This window comes from Natator depressus, chromosome 2 (genome assembly GCF_965152275.1).
Source record: "Natator depressus isolate rNatDep1 chromosome 2, rNatDep2.hap1, whole genome shotgun sequence".
Classification (NCBI taxonomy): domain Eukaryota; kingdom Metazoa; phylum Chordata; order Testudines; family Cheloniidae; genus Natator; species Natator depressus.
Window position 1 is genome coordinate 74,503,392 of NC_134235.1, and position 22,534 is coordinate 74,525,925.

At 43.2% G+C, this 22,534-nt stretch overlaps 1 protein-coding gene across 1 annotated transcript in view; it reads right to left on the reverse strand.

The window, feature by feature from the left end:
• Nucleotides 1–10,142, reverse strand: part of MEP1B (meprin A subunit beta) — a 36,052-nt gene extending 25,910 nt beyond the window's left edge. Inside the window, exons 1-6 of the mRNA XM_074944433.1 lie at nt 9,957–10,142; nt 8,767–8,875; nt 5,154–5,172; nt 4,927–4,977; nt 4,786–4,829; nt 3,284–3,356 (exon numbers count right to left, since the gene is read on the reverse strand). Of these exons, the coding sequence (XP_074800534.1) occupies nt 3,284–3,356; nt 4,786–4,829; nt 4,927–4,977; nt 5,154–5,172; nt 8,767–8,853 (274 nt within the window). The 5' untranslated portion in view covers nt 8,854–8,875; nt 9,957–10,142. The remainder of the gene's footprint in view (nt 1–3,283; nt 3,357–4,785; nt 4,830–4,926; nt 4,978–5,153; nt 5,173–8,766; nt 8,876–9,956) is intronic.
• Nucleotides 10,143–22,534: the final 12,392 nt, after the last annotated feature.

Below are 22,534 nucleotides of genomic sequence, written 5' to 3' on the forward strand. Positions count from 1 at the left end.
GCTTCAGAGGACACAAGGTCACCTAGAACCAGAATGTTCTCTTCCACCGAACACAAGGAATGGCGGTAATGCTGATCTCGGGGGTGAGTGTAATCTGAACCACACAGAGGTTGGGGGAATGGGTGGCAGAGGTGGTATCCAGCCTTCCAGCCTGGCAAGGGGTGGCACTTGCAGGGGCCACAGCCAGGTGCAGGGACCTTGCTCAACCAGTCATTCAGTGAGTTCACCTAAGGGGAATAGGAGTCAGCCTATTGGGGTATTAGATACTCTGGGCCCAGGAGTGGGAGGTCCAGAAGCCTGGGCAGACCCACCTAGGGGTGGCACCTTCAGTGTGGACACTGATGGTATTACACAGCTGCTGCAAGCTAATCTGAATTTACTACAGCAGCTTCAGGCAGTTAGATGTGAGGGGTCTGCACAGGGTGACAGGGTAGGCCCAGCATGGGCTCAAGTTTGGGTAGCAGGACAGGGAAGGGCACATGGGAACTCATCGGCCATCAGGGCATGTAACCGCATGGGACAGAGTAGACACTCTCGGGGGGTGTATGGGGGAGCAGGGCTCTGCGGAGCTCCCTCCATGCAGTCCTGAATACAATTATGCTGGGGTGGTTTACCCAATGGGAGTTCACCTACTCAGTACAACTAAATATAACATCCTGAGAGGCGAATTCGTGGATATAATATCCCTATGGCACAGGGAGGTGTTCACAGACAGTAAACATGGGCAAAGCAAGCAAAAGAGAGAACTGCCCAAGAGGCCAAGGGTGCCTAAAACATGGAAAAATTGGAAGGCTACCTTCCTTATTTACATTATCCCTATTGCACAGGGAGGTGTTAACAAACAGTAAACATGGGCAAGACAAGCAAAAGAGTGAAGTGCCCAAGAGGCCAACGGTGCCTAGAACATGGGAAAATTGGAAGGCAGCCTTCCTCATCTAGGCGGGTGTTACAGTACAGGCCTACCCAGACAGCAGCCCTGCCTTTGTTAAGTATACGGCTATAATTAGGCGGGCACACAATATGTTTGGAGGCATGTCATGAGCAGTTTCAATTAAGGGCAGCAAGACAAACTGGGATAAGGTGGCATCACACACTGTGGTTGCAGTGGATGACACCAAGGGCGCCAGGGGTTTGTTCATATCGCAACAAGCTCAGAAGGGGCCGCAGGCACGTAATAGTATTTGCTGGGCATTTAATAATGGTGGTTATTTTCGCAACCCCTGTAGATACAGGCATGTTTGCAAGACGACTATGGCTGGCAATTTTATTTCGACAAGGCTATGCCCATGGGCTCTTCAGTATCCCGTGCAGCTTTTGAGAATTTCAGTCCAATTGTGCACTGGGAAGGGGTGCAGTCAGCAGGACTAAATTAAATAGTGCATTATTTGCATAATTTTTGTTTGGAGGGCGAGCCAGGTCACATGAGTGTTTTCACCTGTTGGACACATTTCAGGCCCTGGCTAAATAGTTGGGGGAACCCCTAGCGAAGGACAAAACAGAAGGCCCTTCCACTACATTAACCTACCTGGGCATTGAGCTGAACTTTGCTTGCAGGGTTGTTGCCCCAGGGCGGGCATTTTGTGCCAGGCTGGCAGCAGCAATGGCCAGCATAGCCAGGCCACACCATTACATACGAGTCACTACAGAGTCACTACAGAGATGAAAGAACACTTGTGGGTGTGGGAAAGTTTTCTAAGTCAATTTAATGGGGTATCATTGTGGAGGGACAAATGGGTATTAATATGGGTATTAATTTGGGGATTGGAGCTAATATAAGGGTGTGCTTCTGGTGTGACAACATGGCAGTGGTACAGATTATCAATCACCAACTTCCAGATCACACAGGGTTGTGAAGTTGGTAAGGGCATTTGTTCTCCAATGCTTAACCTTCAACTTCTGTTTTTTCTTCCAAGCACATGCCGGGCATGGATAATGGCATAGCAGACGCCTTATCTCATTTCCAGTTTGCCAAATTACGTAAACTGCGGGCTCTCTGGAACCTCAGAATGTCATGTGGTTGGTGAAATGCTCCAGCTTACAAGTTGTTTATTTTGTTTTCTTTTAAGGAGTCTTGTCAGTTCAAAGATCCAGACAATGAGTCGCCTATGCGACCCTCCGTTAAGGGCGGTTGTTGCAGTACTGGGTCAAGGACAATGCAGCTGCTGGTGCCCCTTGACGATCACACATGGGACAGCAGGTTTTTTCTCCCCAGTAGGGCTGCTAGCCAAGAGGCCATTTGGAGATGTCTGGGAACCCGACGGGGTTGGGGGGAGGCAGCCAAGCAAATGGCTGGTGCTTCCTTGGGGCGGATGTTCAGTGCATATACTCCATAGGGAGGGCAGCCAGTGACTAGATAAATGGCCTGGTAAAGAACTTAAAAGGAGGTACTGGATAAAGGAACAGAACGGGGGAAGGGGTTGGGGACTCCTATGATTGGTATGTCAGGGAGCCAACAGCCCCGCCCCACCATTCTCATAGCCCTCCTTAACCCTCTTATGAGGCTGGTGGATGGTAAGGTCCAAGCCATGGGTCAGCTGGGGAACCTGGATGGAAATAAAGGGGGGGCTGGTGGAAGCCCCGGAGAATTGATTTGAATAAGCATAGATTTGCTTGCACTGTACACTTTATCTGCTGGGTGGTCCCAGACATATATATAATAAAGTTGCAGCCTGATTAAAACCCATAACAAGTCAAATGTCCTTCTTGCGGTACACCCAGACAATTGTATTCTACCTTTGTTTTGTTTAAACATAATACGATATGTTTCATGGGTGATTTTTATGTATACAATATAAGATGATGAGTACATAATGCTTGATCCTGACAGTTGCTGAGTGTTCTCAACTGCTACTGACTTCAGTGGAGTTTATAGGACCAAGGATTGAATAAAAACTGAGTAAAAACCTCAGATTTCATCCAGAGCAAGTAAAGGGTTATAAACACCTCACTGGCATTGTTCAGATCCTTGAATGCTAGCAATACATCTGAGTCATCTCCTCTAGGAGACCTACTTGGCTTAAATCAGATAACCTATTTCTTCATCTCTTCATATCCAAACTTTTTGTCACTCTGAACCGTACAAATGGAAAGGTGAGATTCCCTGAATTAAAAAAGATCCCCAGTAACTTTTTCTTTCTTTTCACTTAATGCAGTATCATACCTTAGGCAGATGACTTTAAAAACAAACTTGTATTTAAAACTAGTGCAACTTTTCAACCAAAGCAGACACTATTATTTATATATATATGTATGTATATTTATATTTCAAAGGCAAATACTGTACCCAGGCTATCCTCAAGGACATATGGGATGGTGAGGGGCCACCGATAGTTGTCACCAATAATGGAGTTTCGTTCCTGTATTTGAAAAGGAAAATAAATGTGAAGAGTTCAGTAAGGGATGACATAGGAGTAGGCAGCAAAAACAAAATTTTGTAGCTCTAACCTGCAAGTAAGAAATATGTCTCTTATGAATCTCTGTGAGTAGTTGAGAAATAAGCTTAGGAGCACAAATGCTGAGGAAGATGGCCCAGTGGTGTAGGCCTCAGGTTTGAAATACTAGAGACCATAGGCACCGACTCCATGGGTACTCCAGGGCTGGAGCACCCATGGAAAAAAAAAAGGTGGGTACTGAGCACCCACTGGCAGCCCCCTTATCAGCACCCCCCCCTCCCCCCAGCACCTCCTGCTCACCATCATCAGCTGTTCCACGGCATACAGGTGGCGGCACTAGGGGGGGAGGAGCGAGGTCGGGGTGTGCTCAGGGGATGGAGCAGAACAGGGCAAGGCAGGAGCGAGAAGAGGTGGGGCGGGGATGAGGTCTTGGGGGAAAGGGTGGAGTGGGGGTGAGGTCTGCGGTGGCACCTGGGGGGAGTACCACCCAGCACACTGGAGAGTCGGCGCCTATTCTAGAGACTTCCCAGGAACAAAATTTCAAATCCCAGCAGGGTCAGCTAAACCCTAAATTCCCTGCCATTTAGGAGGGTTTGTCTTTCATTATAATATAAAGTCCTATCTGCTCTGCCTGGACATTACAATCCCATGACTCTTTTCATGAGTTTAGGAATTTGTTCCAGTGGCCTTGACTAAAACTACCCTTACTGTCACTGATGTACCACGTACAGATTGATTTCCATCCTCCATCCCAGAAGTAATTCAGTAGTGACTAATAATCATCTGCTCCCATTGAATTAGATAGCAAAATTCCCATTGACTTCAAAGGAATTAGGCTAAAGTAGATTGTCAGGTATTCCCACTGGGATTCTTTGAGATATAATGCAATAATTTTTTGAGGTGAATAGGGATACCAGAGGGATGTTCTAAAATGAGATGCTAATCAAGGACCTAAACTTGCATGAGGAGGCAACTCACATGAGGAGGAAGGCTTTGCAGGGAAGAGTCTGAAGTTTCATATGCTGACAAATATTGTGCAGAATTGCAGATAAACTAAGGATATCTCAAGCACACCTGTCTGTATGTGATTAATGCCAATACTCTTAAAACTACAAGTCTAAATCACAGTAAGGGAAATAAGAAGTTTATTACATTGATCTAATGGCTGAACTGATTTTTATTCTAGTTAATGCTTCTGTAAATTTACATGACTCATTCATTATCTATGACATTTTGTACAAATACATTCCCAAATTATTTCAATTTATTGTTACATAAACAACATTTATGGCTAGTACAAGCTGGATGGGCTGAGCATGTTCAGATCAGCCATGCTTTATATTCCATAAGTCAATGACACATTTCTGGTTTTATATTTTATGTTTGAACTCACCCCATCAAGTTTGATATCTCCCTCAAAAAGGTTCAGTCCTAAAGCTAAAAAGTAAGAGCTGATTAACATTCAGACATTGTACTGATTTCTCACTGTTGCAATGAAACTTTCAAAATATGAAAAAGAAAATTAAAAAATAACCTTCATTGATGTCCAAGATATCTCGATCAATTCCACCATCTACATCTACTTCTGAAAAACAAAAGACAAGTGACATAGGACATTAGTCTTTGCTATTATCTTTATGAAGTGTGAAAATTAATGTAATAACAATAATAGTAATTATAAATCTGTCCCTGCTGTGTTTGAGCTGCTGTTTTTGTTGGCTGCCTTCAGCGCACTCATATAGAACTCTAAACAGAACTCACCAAATGACTCTGGAGTAGGCTAGTGAGGGAAAAAAAAGAGAGAGATTATCAGGATGCACAAAATGAAAGGCTACGAACATTATTCTTTTAATAATATTACAGATCCAGCTTGAGCTCAACTAACAGCATTTATTGCTGGCCACTTTCAGTGTGTTTTAATAGGCTACAATCAGGTTGCACTGGGAACCATGTGGCTGTTTCTGTGTTCCATGCACTCAGATGTTCCGGTATAGAGTATAGACTAGATAAGCCAAGAGATCCTTTCCAGCCCAATCTTCCCTGATTCTATAATGTCAATAGCCCTCCATTAAATACTAAAGTTTTATGGCACTTATGTCCTACCATCACATAGATCTACCTTTAAAAAAAATATTATTGCATAGTACAATGGCTAACGGATACAGGTATGCCATGGGAATGATACCAAAGAATTTTCACAGACTCCATCTGCTTTTGAAGAATCCGATCTTGTAAACTCTTACTCACACATGTAGCCCTCACTTACATGGATAAAGACTACCCCCACACAAGTAAGGGTTGGCAAGCTCCAACTCAGCTTGCATAGAATACATAGTTGTCATCCTGTTCATTTTCCTAGGCTTATTTAATTTTCTTTGTACATGGAGTCTGATCCAATGTCCATTGAATTCAGTAGGAGACTTTCTAGTGTCTTCAATGGGCTTTGGATCAGGCTCTTAAGTGGCCAAATCGGAGCAGTTTCATTGAGAGGAGTAAATGAGTGCAAGGTTTAGGATGAACGTAAGGAAATTAAACCAATCCTTGGAATGCTTCTTATTAGTAGGGGTTTTTTTAGAGACTGGTAATGAAAGAGTGTAATTTGCCTCTGGACTGAATACACAGAGGAGCCAATTTATTTCCAAACTGCAAAAAGTCTCATAATTCAATTAATGGTGATCTGATTTAGAAGTAAGTAATAATCACCTTAATAGTTAATCTGACTAAAATTAATCCCCCAAGAATGATTTAATTAATATTGTCAGTTTCATGATGGTTTATCCAAAAATTGAAATAACAGTTTCTATAAACATAATATTTTTTTTAAAAAAAAAGCTTTATCCAAAGTGCTGAATGCCTTTAGTGCCATTAATGAAAGGTAAAGCATTTCTGTGGTCGCTATGATTACAATCACAATGCCTCCGGGCTTCAAAATCCATCATGCAAACAACACATACATCACAAAGCTAATTTTTTTTCAGTCCATGGACAAGATTTTCCAGCTGCATCAAAACTTTCATAAGTACGGCCGTAAAACAATTTAATTGATTCCAACCTATACACTCCTAGTGAGTAAGAGAAAGCATGAGTGGGAGATTATTCAAATACGAAATTATTTCCAATTCCTCATGTAATCAAATCCAGCCCATCTCAGCAGTGACTGAAAACTGTCACCAACTGATGGCTTCAATGTTGAAGGAGTTGGTGATTTCCTGCTACATAGGGCCTAATCCTTACTCATATGTAGCTATGGAATCCAACAAATCCCAGTGAAATTACCTATTTTAGTGGGGATACTTGTGCATGTAAAGATTACTCAGGGGAGCACCAGCTGCAGGATCCGGCTGCAGGTGTCCATAACCTCAAAGCCAACACAACTTACCAGAATGCCAGCCCCTACTATTTTATGAATAGCTACAATTTTGTACATTTATAACAAATTCACAATTAAGAATAACAGCGTGCACTGCTAGCTGACACCAATTAAGGGTGTGTCAAGGAAAAATCCAGTTCGTCCACTGAATACTATTTTAAAATCTAAAGGGAAGACGTTTCCTCTTTCCTGAATAATTTACTGTTTGTGGTTTATTCAGCCTAACTTTGGGAAACACTTTGAATGATGTTATATACATTAAAATGTAAGGTGGCTAGATTCTGCCACCTTAACTCATATTAAGTAATACTTTGCTCCATGAGTTGTCCCAGTGATACCAACAGGAGAAAAGGTACCAGCTCCTGGCAAAGTAATAACAGTGTAATCGAACTCTCCACTTCCACCCACACAGTGTTTGTCTGACCCACAGATTCAGAATATTGTCTGCTCCAAATTCTTGCAAATCACACTGGGTCTTATTCACAGAAGTGGGAAAATACTGCATTTCTCTGGAAAAACATAAGGCAGTATATAATTTCAAAGTTGCTATTGTTGTACGGTGTCATAAAATAGCTCACCACAGGTTGGGGAAGCTGCTAGCACAGCCAAAGAAAAGCATGTCCAGCTTGACTAAGAGGGCATTCACTTCCATGACATATTTATTATATTAAACAAAATACTTGGTGTCACTATCTATATTCCAAATAGTAGAATAGGTTTTACCACTTACCCTGGTTCCAGGGCTGGACTGTGTATTCAGCCAAAATTGCTATAGAAAAATCAATGGGAGTTCTGCCAGAATAAGGAGTGTTGGATCAGGCCCTCTAGATATAGAGGTGGACTGATCATAAGTAGCAGCAATGAGAAAATCTACTCAGAAAACAAAATTTTCTGTGTTCCTCCTCAATGTTCTTAACGATGGGAGAGAACTGCTCATTTGCAGGAACAATATGCAGCAGTTTTTCTTTTTTTCACAAGGTTGTCATGACCTATATTACACTTCAAAATGTAAAGATTGTCTTTGTTTTCTTACCAGACCACAGCCAACCTGAAGAAGAGACCAAGTGAGGAGCACAGGCACAGACAACATACCCATCTTGCTTTACTCTACAAAAGGCTGTGGACTCAATTTCAGAGCAACTTTCTAATTAAGGAAGTAAATAGAATACTTCAGAACCTTTGCCCTAGGATCTGTAGCTAGATGTTTTGTATCTTTATCTTAAATTGTCCAATCAGTAAAGTCTTTCTTTTATCAGATTTATTACCACCATACATGTGTTCATTGAGATCATAAATGCGTATCTTACAAGTCACTTTTCCTTATGAAAAATAAGAGTAATAATACTTAGCATTTAATTTTGGAAACTAATCACAAGACTCTTGTGAGGTAGAGAAATTATTATTAATATACCTATTTTACAGAAAAGGAAACTGAGGGAGAAAGTTTGTGACTTTCCTAAGGCCACATAGGAGGTCTTGTGAAAGCCAATGCTCGAATTTGAGACCATGCTTCCCTATATAATGCCTTTCTCTAACTTGAAGTACTGCATTTGTCAATAAATTGAGTCATGGTATCCTGCTGGATCATTTACAAGTTTCCTCAGATTGAATTTATTCATTTTGGTATTACCATTTTGTTATCCTTGAACATAGTTCTACTTCTGTCTAGATTTTGTTTAGTTTCTTGCCAGCCTTAGTTAAGCCTTCTACTATTTTGCATACATAATGGTTACCATTTGCCAACACACATCCCACAGAGATCTAAGATTACCACAAATGCTCCTTATACTTAGAATAAAAGGTACCTAAGTTTGGTAAAATTAGGTAACCATGAGTTTAATAAAAGAAAAGGAGGACTTGTGGCACCTTAGAGACTAACAAATTTATTTGAGCATAAGCTTTCGTGAGCTACAGCTCACTTCGTTGGATGCATTCAGTGGAAAATTACAGTGGGGAGATTTATTTACACAGAGAATATGAAATAATGGGTGTTACCATACATACTGTAACGAGAGTGATCAGGTAAGCTATTCCAGCAAGAGAGTGGTGGCGGGGCGGAAACCTTTTGTAGTGATAATCAAGGTGGACCATTTCCAGCAGTTGACACGAACATCTGAGGAACAGCGGAGGGGGAGGGAGGAGGAGGAAATAAACATGGGGAAATAGTTTTACTTTGTGTAATGACCCATCCACTCCCAGTCTTTATTCAAGCCTAAATTAATTGTATCCAGTTTGCAAATTAATTCCAATTCAGCAGTCTCTCGTTGGAGTCTGTTTTTGAAGTTTTTTTGTTGAAGAATTGCCACTTTTAGGTCTGTAATCGAGTGACCAAAGAGATTGAAGTGTTCTCCGACTGGTTTTTGAATGTTATCATTCTTCTTCTTATGTTATAATTCTGCCTTATTATGAAAATGGCTCAGTAGGCTATGACCCTTGCCTCTAGAGAGAGAAGGGCTACGTGGAAGGTCACAGTGAGCCTCTGAGGCTAGCGAAAATCTGCCTGGAAGCGTGGGACCAACTGAGACAAGGTCGGAGCTTTGTCACAGATTGTAATGTTGATAATCTTGCATTAGCTCTTGGCTAAGGCCTTGTCTACACTACAAAATTAAGTCGACTTAAGTTACGTTGAAGTACAGCTGCTGCAATAATTAAGCTGCTGTTGCATGTCCATACTACATGCTTTGTGTTGCTGGGGTGCATCCATACTAGCAGCACCTGTATCAAGCCAGAGAGCAGTGTACTGTGAGTAGCTATCCCACTGTGCAATTCGCCACCATCTAGTGCAGGGTGTTTTGGGAAGAGTTTGCAATGCCTCGTGGCCACAAACCAGGGCTTAAATTCAACTGGAGCCATCCAGAGCGGAGCTCTGGTAAATATTTTCAAACCTGCGGGAGCCCCGGCTCTGCCTCCGTGGGACAGAAACCCCAATCCACAGTGCCCCTCTGCCCCCCTGTGGGGCTGAAGCCCCTAGAAATCCCCCCCGTCCCAGCAGCTGAAGCCAGGAGCCCTGAAGCGGGGGAAGCTGGGGGGGGGGTCTGGGAAATTGTGTTTGAGTATTTAAGCCCTGGTGCAAAGGAGTTCTGCAAGGGTGGCTGGGAACATGTGTTCAGCATCCCATTATGCAGTTTTCTCCATCCCATCATTCAATGGCAATCCTATTACATTTCATGTTATTTTTTGGAAGCCCCACTAACCTGCACGTCCGCCATCTCTGTGAGAAGCATAGATCCCGCACTGCTCTTCAATATTGCACTGAGCATTACAAACACAATGTGCCTGATCCTGCAGTCCTTCCTAAGCTGCGAGTCTGATAACGATGAGTTGGTGGCTGCCTTGCAGTGCGCCGTGGAAAGAAACAATTCAAGATTGCTGTTAACATTCACTGAGCAGCTGCACGTGGTGGACTGCTAGTTCTGGGCCTGAGAAACAAGCATGAACTAATAGGATCACATCGTTATGCAGATATCGGATGACGAGCAGTGGCTGCAGAACTCTGAGATGCACAAGGCCACATTCCTGGAACTGTATGCAGAGCTTGCCCCAGCCTGCCAGCGCAGCAACACCAAAATGAGACCTGCACTCATAACGGAGCGAGTGGTGATTGCTGTGTGGATGCTGCCAATGCCAGATTGCTACTGATCAGTCAGGAATCTATTTGGAGATGGTAAATCCCCTGTGGGCATTGCGGTGATGCAAATGTGCAGGGCCGTTAATTGTATCCTACTACGAAGGACTGACTCTGGGCAATGTGTGGGTAATAGTGGATGGTTTTTCCGCAATGGGGGCTCCCAAACTGCAGTGGGGCGATAGATAGCATGCAGATCCCTATTTTGGCACCAGACCACCTTGCAATGGAGTACATCAACAGAAAGGGTTATTTTTCTATGGTGTTGCAAGCACCACTGGATCACTAGAGTTGTGTCACCGGCATCAATGTGGACTGGTCAGGCAAGGTCATGATGCATGCATCTTTAGGAACATGGGCCTGTGCAGAAAGTTGCACACAGGGACTTTCTTTCCAGACCAGAGGATTACCATTCGGGATGTTGAAACACCAACAGTGATCCCTGACTACCTTTTACTTCTGTGGCTCATGAAGCCATACACTGGCCACCTCAACAGTGTCAAGGAGCACTTCAACAACAGGCTCAGCAGGTACAGAGTAACTGTTGAATATGCCTTCGTTGGTTTGAAGGGCTGCTTGTGCTGTCTGCTCATGAGATTAGACCTCTGTGATTAGACCGGAATCCCAGGGGAGTCAGCTGAGGTCACTCAATTAGGGTGAACTGCAAAAAATGGGGCAGGCAATCCCCAAAGCTGATGGATATTCCAATACTTAGATTTACCAAGCCAGCACAAAACAGCTTATTTTATACCTCACCGGTTACTCAGAAGTCATCAACACATTTCCCTTAAAGTAACCCAGCCTCAGGCCTCCACCTAGACACCCATGTCAAATATGAGGAGGATTAATGAAAATCTTATTCATCATATAAAAAAGGTTCTACCAATCCCAAAGGATCGGACACATTACCTCCCAGGTTATGAATATTTCAGATCTTACCCAAATACACTCTTACAGCCAATTCTTATTAACTAAACTAAAATTTATTAAAAAGAGAGAGAGAGCTGGTTAAAAGAACAGTATATATACAGACATGAGTCAATTTGGAGATTCAGATTCACAGCAGAGATGGAGAGCTTTGTAGATGCAAAGAGTTCTTTCAGAAATAGTCCATAGGTTATAGTCCAATGTTTATATTCAGGGTGGTCCAGTCAGAACTGGGATCTCAGACCTTATGGCTTAGGCTTCCCCTGCATGAAACCTCAAGCAGATCTGAAATGACAGGATCAGGATCCAAGGGTCTTTTATACAGTGGTCTAGCAGCTACTTGACCTTACAGTCCTGGGTGAACTATAGGCTTTTGATGTAACCTTCTGTTTCCTAAGCACCACCACTAATTTGCTCCACAAATTAGCATAGGGCAATTTATCTATTCGGCAGTATATCACAAACTTCAAAGAGACATAGACAATGACATTATTTCACCCAAGATTCATCTAAATGTTAATATTCCCTTTTTAATCCCCAAATTAATAGTTATAGTGACGGACAGGAACTGTCTGTTTACATGGCTAGCATCTAAGATACAATTAGTATCACTTCTAACAACATAGGTTTGCATTTCAAAATTCTAGTTTATCTAGCATCGAATGGCCCCAATTACCATTCACATAGTTTCTAACATGCTTTAAAGGTTGGCTCTGGGTTATTTAGCCTGCAAGCTGCTTAACCCTTTCTGGTCATGAATCACAACCTCAGTGAAGAAAATATCCCATGGTCACAGCTGCGTGCTGTGCACTTCATAACGTCTGTGAAGGAAATGGGGAGAAGTTTCTGCAGGGTTCGCGCATGGAGCTGGATCGGTTGTCCACTGATTTTTGAGCAGCCAGATACTAGGGCTATAAGAAGAGCTGAACGGGGAACTATTTGGCTCAGAGAAGCTTTGAAGGAGCATTTTAACAATGAACCACAGTAATATGAGTTGCTGTAGTATGCTGTGCCTGGCACTGTTTTTTTGCACCATACTATGAACCTTGTAATGAGTGCTGAATGTGTGCTAATGTAACAGTGCAAATGCAACTATTGCTGTTATCTTTGGACGTTAGCCACCATATTTTGGAGACTAATAAAGATGGATTAAGTTTTCATAAATAGACTTTTATTCCACACTCATGCAAACATACCTGCTTAAAGCTTAAATAAGTATCATGCATACAGGTAAAGGTATCTTTAAAGGGGGAGGAACATGGAATTCACAAACACATACACCAACCTAGTCTCCCACAGCTGGGTGTATGTGGGGGCTGTAATTGTGTATACTCCCCCACGGGAGTGGCTGGGGTACTGCTGTGGCCTCGGAAGACATGTGGAATGTGAGGGGGAAGTGTAGGGAGGTCCTAGAATGCAGTTCTCTATGGGCTGCAGGGGGAGGCGAGCGCAAATGTGTTCAGCCTGAAGTTCAATAAGGGACCACAGAATGTCTGTTTGCTCCATTAGCAGCATGATCCTCTCTTGCCACCCATTTCTCCTGTCCTCGCTATCCCACTGCATTTTGTCATTGATTGTCCCCCTCCAAGCCCTCTGCTCGCAATCCGATGCACCAGAGGCTTGCATGACATCCTCAAACATGTCTTCCCTTGTCCTCTTCTTTCTCCTCCTTATCTGGCCAAGCCACTCTGCCAGTGTGGATGGAGAGACCCTCGAGGCCACATTTGCAGTTGCTAACGAAACAATGGACAGAGGTACTATTGTGAGTGCATTCACTCCCCTGGGTCACATAAGTTACAAGCACAACATTCTGACTTCCCCTTGGGATGAATAGAGCAGGGGGTTCTCAACCTTTTTCAGTCTGAGGGCCCCCCCCAACATGCTATAAACATTCCACAGCCCACCTGTGCCACAACAACTGCTTTTCTGTATATAAGAGCCAGGGCCAGCGTTAGGGGGTATCAAGCAGGGCAATTGCCCGTGGCCCCATACCGCAGGAGGCCCCATGAAGCTAAGTTGCTTGGGCTTCAGCCCCACTGCGGCGGGGCTCCAGCTTCAGCTTTCTGCCTTGGGCCCCAGTGAATCTAATGCTGACCCTGCTTGGCAGACCCCCTGAAACCTGTTCACGGCCCCTGCAGGGGCCCTGGACCCCCAGTTGAGAACGGCTGGCATAGAGCACAGCAGCAGTCCCAGCCATGAAGAGTACAGCTGAAGGGGAGGGAGGGAGTTGGGACAATAAGAGGGGGTAGCACTCAGGCATCAGTACAAGAGGATGGGGCAATTAAACTGACTACGGGCACCGTTCTCCACCGGCAGTGGTGATCTTAGTAGATATTTCATTCATGACTGTAACTGAGGCTGAAAGGGAATAGCTCCTGCATATGTCTGCCTGCAGACCAGGGCTGTATGCTGCTAGCCCGTATGCTGCTATGGTGCCTGCTGAAGTAATTGCTGACTGGTGTAGGAAAGTGTCCTACTATGGTGAAAGACATAAGGCAGCCTGCCCAAGAAAATTTTAGCAGAGGGTTGCAGGCTAGCAAAGTTTCCTAGCGGTCTCTATGGAGGAGTCACAGGACATCCTGGTGCACATAAACTATTCCGCAGGGCACCCTTTGCCTAGCTGTACAGGGGAATGAGAAGCAGGTAGCAACTGCACCTCTACTGGGTATTTCACTTCCTCTTCTAGCCTGATCAAAAAAAATAGTATATGAACAGATGTGTCCCTGCAATACTGAAGCAAACTGACTGCTTACCAGAGGTTCCCTCCCCTGCATCAGGCTTGCCAGTGCTGGACTGCTGGAGTGGCTCGACTGCTCAGGAATCAAAAACAGGTCCTACCTTGCAATGCCACTGGAACCCCGGTCACCTGTCCCCAATACTCCTCCTCCTCCTCTTCCTTGTCCAGTGTCCTTGTCCTCAGGTGGTGGCCTGTGATTCCAGCTCCCCCAAAGTATCCATGGGGCACTTGGCAGTAGAGGTGGGGTCTCTGCCGAGGATGGCATGCAGCTCCTCGTAGAAACCGACTGTTTGCATCCCTTGCCTTCTGGTACGCCTGCGGCAGCTCCTTGATTTTTCACGCGGCGCGGCTGCATGTCCCTTTCATAGGTAGGGTTATCACCTAGCCGGTATTTGACAGGCCTGGCTGGGATTTTTAAGGATTTGCCAGTTGCCAGAAAAATAATTTAATCTTCCAGGGTTTTTTTTATGTGGGTCTAAAGATTTGCATTATTATCACAACACCAGGGCCGGCTCTAGGCACCAGCAATCCAAGCACATGCTTGGGGCATCACTTTTCAAGGGGCAGCAGTCTGGCCTTTTTTTTTTTTTTTTTGCACTTGGGGCGGCAAAAAACCCTAGAGCTGGCCCTGCACAACACACTGGGATAGGCAATATTAAAAGTGTCTGTGTCCAGCTAAAGATGCTGCAGTGTTCCCAGCTCCACCGCTTACATGTTAATGGATCAAAACTGTTGAAAATACAGCAGCTGTTTGCCCACCAACACACAAGGCACCACGTGTGTGCAAGAGAGGGTTTGAGTCAAGAGTGAGGAGATGTGCAATGTTATTTCTCTAGATACTATAAGTGGCTGTTGAAGCGGGGGTGAGGTTTGCAAAGTTGCCTTGTGTATGGGGGTTAGGGTTGCGGTGAGCTTGCCTTGTGGGGAGGGGGTGCCGGTTTTTTGCATTTCAAAGGTGGTAATCCTAGTTGTAGCCCTTCTCCCCCATGCCCAGAGCGATCTGGCCATAGATCTCAAAATTCCTACAGCTGTATTGGAGCTGTGACTGCATGGCGTCCCCTCCCCACAGATCCAGGAGATCCACTACCTCTGGTGTACTTGAGGCAGGAGTGCTTTGGCTGCATGGAGCAGGCATGGTCAGCTGGGCAGTTGTTATGTTAGCTCTTCGTGCCAAGGAAACAGGAAATGGAATTTCAAAAAATTCCTGGGGCTTTAAAAGGGGAGAGGCGAGGACCTGTGTACCTGGCTGCCGGGCTGCAGAGTTCAAAAGGGTGACCAGAGCAGTCACTTTGGGCCATTGTGGGACACCGTAAGTAACGTAGCATCTATACTGACACCACATCGCCCTATGTTGACCTCATGCTACGCCTCTTGCCGAGGTGGATTTATTAGGTCGGTGTAGTGGGTGAGTTAAAGCGGCGGGAGGAACATTGTAGTGTAGATGCTTACACAATTAGGTCAATGTAAGCTGCTTTACGTCGACTAACTCTATAGTGTTGACGAGGCCTTTGTAACGTCAGCTCCAGAGTCTAAACAGCTGGTATTGGGAGTGACTCTGGGGGCCTATTTCCCTTCCCACTCAAATTTCCCACACATACACCTGTCTGAGACAACCCCTTTCTATATACACACACACTTTCTCTCTCTCTCTCTCTCTCTCTCTGGCTGGCTAAAAGAGACATCCAGCAGTCAAGGAAGCCCAACTTCCCTCAAGAAACAAAGGGAATCCATTCCCCAACTGCCTTACCAGTAAAGAGGACTCATCCCCAACCACTCTACAGCTAGAGACAGCAGGATGTCTTGTTTAACACCACTACTGCAAGCAGATACTGCATAACAGCCCACCTGTCATGTCTGCAGCTACTGTAAGGAGCAGCCCGCAGGTAGGTGAGTGACCTAAAAAAGAGTCCATAATGTACTGGGAGGGGGGAAGAAGGGGTACTGAGCCATATGGAAGGAAGGAATTATATTTAGTAGTGTTTGTAGCATTTTCATCTGTTCCATATAGTTGGTTTTCCCCAATTATTTATCCCAAATCAAGTTAATCAATGCTAGGTTTGACATTGCACCCAACCAGTCTGTATATGTAGGACTTGCTTCAGACTTCCATTTTCTCAGCAGGATGTATTTTTCCACTAGTGCACACTTGCTATTGTGTGCCACTAAACACACAATAGCAAATACCATCCCCATAATACAGGCAGCTTCTTGGTGTGCCACTTGGGCAGACTGCCAAGCTAGGCCCTCAACAGAGACAAAACTAAACATGACTAAAGCTATAAACCAGCTAATTAAACAAAGCCCTAACTAAGAAACAGCTGAGTGGTTATACACAATTATCTACCAGATGTCAAGTGCTATTATTGTTTATAATAATGTACTACTTGTATACCTCTTCTTTTCTCCAAAAGAAAAGTGCTCTCCTTTTTTACTGCCCTCTCTCAGCAGCTCTGAGGTCTATCCACCACAGATCTTAAAGGAAAAGAAAATAACCAACTTTCCCTTTTCCAGTACTCCTTCTTTATAGAGTAGGCTGGATATTTTGGCAGAGAAATAACCAGGGCAGCCATAACTCTCAACAATCTGTTAGTCCCACTTTAACTCAATTAAACCGCTGTTTTCAAGGAACCAGTAAATGTGACCATGAAAGAGAAAATGAAAATGGAGGCACATGTGAACACTTATATGCATAGCTAAATTATCATAATAAAACCAATCACATCACAGGGAACTAAATACAAAAGCAATATATTAATCACAAAATTTCAGGACATTGAGTGAAAGATCTTAGAGCAACAGTAACTCTATCCCCCATGAAGCATGTACATGGATTGATTAATGTTTAGACTCAGGTCTGGCAGGTGGCCCATGCAGGAGAAGGAAAACTGATTTCCAAAATAACAAGAATGTGAGGTCTAGCCAGCTGATTCATAAAAGTTGTGCCAATCACACATGCTATAATGGGTCTGCACCACCAACGCCAGCAAACAGCACAAGGTGAAGAAAGCATTAAGGTGATGAGTAAGTACTTAATGTTCATACTGGACTTTTAAGACAAAAATTATATTATTTAAAGTCTAAGTGTTATAATGGGTTTTATTATATGATCCCACGCCTGGGCAATGAGCCTCCAGCTCTGACACTAACTTGCTTTGTGACTTCAGGCATGTCACTTAACCCATATCTTCTTTAAAATGTGAATAGAATAATAGTCACCTAATTCATAGGACATACAGCACTATGTGCCAAACTATGTTTTTAAGGCAATGGTCCACATCGGGATAATCCTTCCCTGAATTCCATGGTTGACATCAACTGAAATCTAACCTCAGATTTAAAAAAAAAAACCCAAAACTTTAAGGTGGAAGTAACACCATACACAGATTAAAGGTATCTCTGTTGGAAGGACGGAAACAAGTTCTGCCTCTGAAATGTGACTGAGGAACTGGATGAGTGCACTGTGAGTGGAACTGAAAGTGAATTTGTTATGGAGCTGATTACACTGAGTGGTAAAGCATGTGCATTGCCATCAGTGTGGGGGCTGATATTAATTTAACCAGTGATTTCCTTGAGTTTTAGTGATTAGTAGGAAATATAGTTGAGCAAACTTAAGTGTAAATTAACAAAGAAGTGTGTGTGTGTTACTGTTTTGTGGCTAATGTAGCAGGATAAGATATAGTTTTAAACATAAATCACAAGCACATAAGCTGAGGATTCTTAAAGTAATATTGGAGAGGCATTAACAAAAGACATCTTGGTATTCCCATATATTAGGTACCTAATATATTTTAGACTGTACAAAACAGTGCTATTCAATCTACAAATCAATTTTTCCCCTATGACGGGAGAGGTGTTAACAAATCACTTCATCTTGAGTAGCCCTTTGAAATTTGTGTAAACTACTTATGCTAAACTATCTTTTCCACCTTGTATGTAACTGTGACATTCAGTACATTTCCCAGACCTGAAGAAGAGCTCTGTATAAACTCAAAAGTTTGCTATCTTACCAACAGAAGTCGGTCCTATATAAGATATTACCTCACCCACCTTGTCTCTCATTCAGTCTGACAGACAGTCTGAGATATTGTCACTTTCTTCCTCAATCAGCTCTGCATAAGACAGCCAAAAGTAGGCTAGAACCTTTCTTTGCTCATGCCAGGAACTCAGTGGAATGTAATAGTGTATTTTCCATTGTGCTGAGTTGTACTATCACCCCACTGACCTGCATGTGCCCATAAATTAGGTTCAGAGTCATTGGCTTGAGGAGGAAGAGATTCTTGTTGGGGTCTGTCTAGGCCATAAACATCTTCAGTTTCCCCAGTCTGTAGTACTTGTACATTTGAAAAAATAATTACATTATCTAAAAGCTTAGGGCATTTATCTTAGTTCTTCTTCTTGCAATTGGTTCTCCTGGATAGGAATAACAACTTGAATGAGGGCAAAACTGCTTAATGAGTCCTGGGCAGCTATAAGAGACGCTGCAAACTCTGGTCCTTTGGCAGCCAATTAGATGCCTCTTTTTCTTTTTCTTTTTTTTTTCCATAAGCCAAAATGCTTCCCCCCACTTACTAAGACAAGCAGAGAGGAGTAAAACCCAACAGAAAGTGGAGGGTGATATAGGCCTATTCTAGTAACCTTTCAACCTCACTCTGCACATTCACATGCCCACTGTTGCACACGGGGAGCCATGTTGGGAGAGGAATATAAGCTGTCCTGGGTGGGGACCATCTCTTTGATATGTGTTTGTACAGTGCCAAACACCCTGGGGCTCGGACCTTTAGGTGATACGGAAACAGGAACAATTATGTCAAGGCCACTATCCTTTCAACAAACGGTGAGTATTTCCCTACAGCAGGTGACATTGACTTTGTCAGGGTTCCTTCTCCATCATGGAAGATTTTCTGAATCAGCAGCTATACAAGACATAAAAATGAGTGGGGGAAAAGTGGACAAAGTGAGGGGAAGGAAGAAAAAACAGAACTTAAGGACAAGGATGGAAAATATAATCAGAGGGGAAAGGGCGCAAAAATTTGTAGGACTTGAAGCTATTTGGGGAGATAAAGAACGAGAAAGGGGCTGAACTTATGGGTGAGGGATAATACTCTACAGATGGGGAAAGAGACAGTAAGAGGGGCATACAGCAAAATGTGGGAGGAGAACAGATAAGCAGGAGGAAATGGCAAAATGTTGCTCATGTTGTTTGCAAATACTGTCACCATAAACTACAGAAATTTAATCCCCAGTTGTAACTTGAGCTAACGACTGAGAGCTGTGAAATGACTGAAAGTGAAAGAGCCAGCTTTGCCTTGTTTTTGACTTATCTTTTTTTCTTTGTAGCTATTCTGCATATAAGAACAGATGCATGGGTAGTTTTGTGAGGGGAATGTTGCTTAAAGGACAAGGGTGATGGATGATTGTGCACTGACTGCTGGCTGGGCCTAAGTGATTAGGATGCCAGCTTGAAATGTGCGAGGCCAGGGTTCATGTTCTGCTCTACCACAGGCTTCCGGAAAAACTTAGTCACTTAGGCCCAGATCCTCAAAGGTTTTAAGCACCACTGTGAGCCACAAAACCCCCCACTTGACTGCCACCTACCCCTTTTGGCACCTAAAGTCACTCAGTGCCTAAGTTTTTCAGGGTAAAAGTTCCCTAGGCCTCTACGTTTCTGCCTCTGAGCAAGTACACCACTGCCGGCCTCTAGGCATCCCACTGCTCAGCCGTAGTTAAATGAAAGAGCAACATATAGGCACAAAGCACGAGCTTGGGCCTGCGGCATTTCATCGCCCATCATCCTCCCCGCCCCCAAATTCTCTCTCTCTTTCAGTCACACACATGTACATGTTATCTTTAGGAATGACTGTAAAAAATGCTTTTTCATGTGTTTTGATAATTATTTCAAACGATTTTTTTCAACTGGAATTGGGCTCATGTCTGAAATACTTTTACACTAATATTTTTTTAAGTAAAGCTCCTCTGTGGGGCAGATTCTGCACTGTGGTGTAGTACAGCTGCTCTAGGCTCCTCTGCTGGCACAAAGTCACCCTACAGTAGATGCTGGCCACCAAGAACTATTCCAATAAAGGGCATCTCTCAAAGATACAGATCCAGCAAACAGCTGTTCCGCCACTCCTGTCCCAGCTCCTAGAGTAGGAGACATGGCTTGAGAAAAGAGGAAAAGGTTTGGACATCTCTGTGCCCCAGAAATCCCTGGCTGCTATGTCAGTCCTTTGCCACTATTGGTTCAAGGGAGTGCCAATGTGAGCAGGTACTATAGCTTTGGACTGCCCAAGGGAAGGAGTCTCCTGATCTCAGTTTTTCTCCCTGTACCACCTATGTACTCAGGCTGTGAGCTGTCCAGACATTTCTCTCCTTAAAAATAAGCTATGTGTGGCTGAGGTGTTAGCAGTTTATAAGGAAAGAAATCTAAATTAAACAAAATTCAGCTATGCCTGCTTCTCTTCACTATTGTATAATGTAATTACCCTCAGATGCTCCCTTGTGGTTCTTATTTGTACACCATTTTAATTTTAAAGGTGACCACTAAAGCGTGGGGAAAAGTTGGATTTGTACCTCTCTTTCTCCCCTCCCCACCCCGCCTTAATGTTTAAATTTGGCGTGATATCGTTTTTTAATTTCTTTTTCTGTTTCAGTTAATGGGAGTTGAGTACTCTGCCTCTTCCATGTTGGATCCTTTGAGAACACAGAGCTATTAATCCCTTTGTAAAACGTAATCAAATAAATAGAGAAATCTGGACGTGTCAGCTTTTAACTAATAGCAAATCAGTAACACAATTAATGTAGACTTGGAACAGTTACAGCAAGTCTATTACTGCAGATAGATTTTTTTTTTTAGAGGTGAAATATTTCAATAGAGATGTCCCACGCAGGAATAGGATAACTGCTCAATGAATTATCATCTCTAAATGGAACAAATATAAAAACATTTAATTCAAAGGTGAAACCTTTCCATGCACTTTGTTTCTGGATTTAGACAACTAAAAATACTTAGTGCCTTGTTGTGGTTTAATGATAGACTATGAAAGTTTTTTCAGGGGGGGAAAAAGCCCTCTCTCACAAAACTGCTGGATAAAAAGACTTTACAAAAGATTTTTCTAAGAGCTAAACAAAAAAAAAAATGCAGTTACCCCCTTAGATGCAGCTACTGCCAGAACAGAATCAAAGTTAGTGTTGAAAAGACCCATCTAATTAACCTTCTTACTAATTTACATTTTTTTAATCTACACCTATAAAAAGCCTAGTGTCAGACTCCTGGCTTTCCTTGATGTATGGCACATTCAAATTCTGCTGAAATTAAGCTTTTCATTAAAAAAAAAAATCTAGCTATCATTGCAAAGAAAACTTTGCAAATGTAAACCAAGTGTTACTGATGCAGTGCTCACTTCATGAATCTGCAACCAGTCTCAAGCAAGAACTGGTGTGTGTAAACTCTCCTGTCCATAACACTATAGTAGTGGTGTTGACTCTTAAGGCTAGTGATGACATTTTAAATGTAAATTTAGCTGTTTAACTGCTGATCACTTTAGCAGTAGGGAAGTGGGTGAGAGTGAAGTCTATAGGTATGGGAATTTGCTGTGGGAAAGGAAATGTGGATGTGGGGAAAAGGCAGACACACGAAAACAAGCATGAGAAACAGAAGATAGGAAACAAAGGGCATAAATAAGGATCCTACGCTTTTCCCACTTAGTGATGTTGAATGTGACTAACAAATAACCAAAGATTAATAGATACATAAAGGCACTATTCCATTCTTGATTTTTGTACAAATCTCCCATTGATATTCATGGAACATAAGACCGGCCATGCTGGGTCAGACCAAAGGTCCATCTATCCCAGTATCCTGTCTTCTGACAGTGGCCAATGCCAGGTGCCCCAGAGGGAATGAACAGAACAGGTAATCATCAAGTGATCCATCCCCTGTCGCCCATTCCCAGCCTCTGGCAAACAGAAGCTAGGGACATCATCCCTGCCCATTCTGGCTAATAGCCATTGATGGACCTATCCTCCATGAATTTATCTAGTTCTTTTTTTTGAACCCTGTTATAGTCTTGGCCTTCACAACATTCTCTGGCAAAGAGTTCCACAGGTTGACTGTGCATTGTGTGGAAAAAAAAAAATTTACTTTTGTTTTAAACCTGCTACCTATAAATTTTATTTGGTGGTCCCTAGTTCTTGTGTTATGAGAAGGAGTAAATAACACTTCCTTATTTACTTTCTTCACACCTGTCATGATTTTAGAGACCTCTATCATATACCCCCTTAGTCGTCTCTTTTCTAAGATGAAAAGTCCCAGTCTTATTAATCTCGCCTCATACGGCAGACATTCCATACCTCTAATAATTTTTGTTGCCCTTTTCCGAACCTTTTCCAAGTCCAATATATCTTTTTTTTGAGATGGGGCGACAGCTGCACGCAGCATTCAAGATGTGGGCGTACCATGGATTTATATAGAGGCAATATGATAT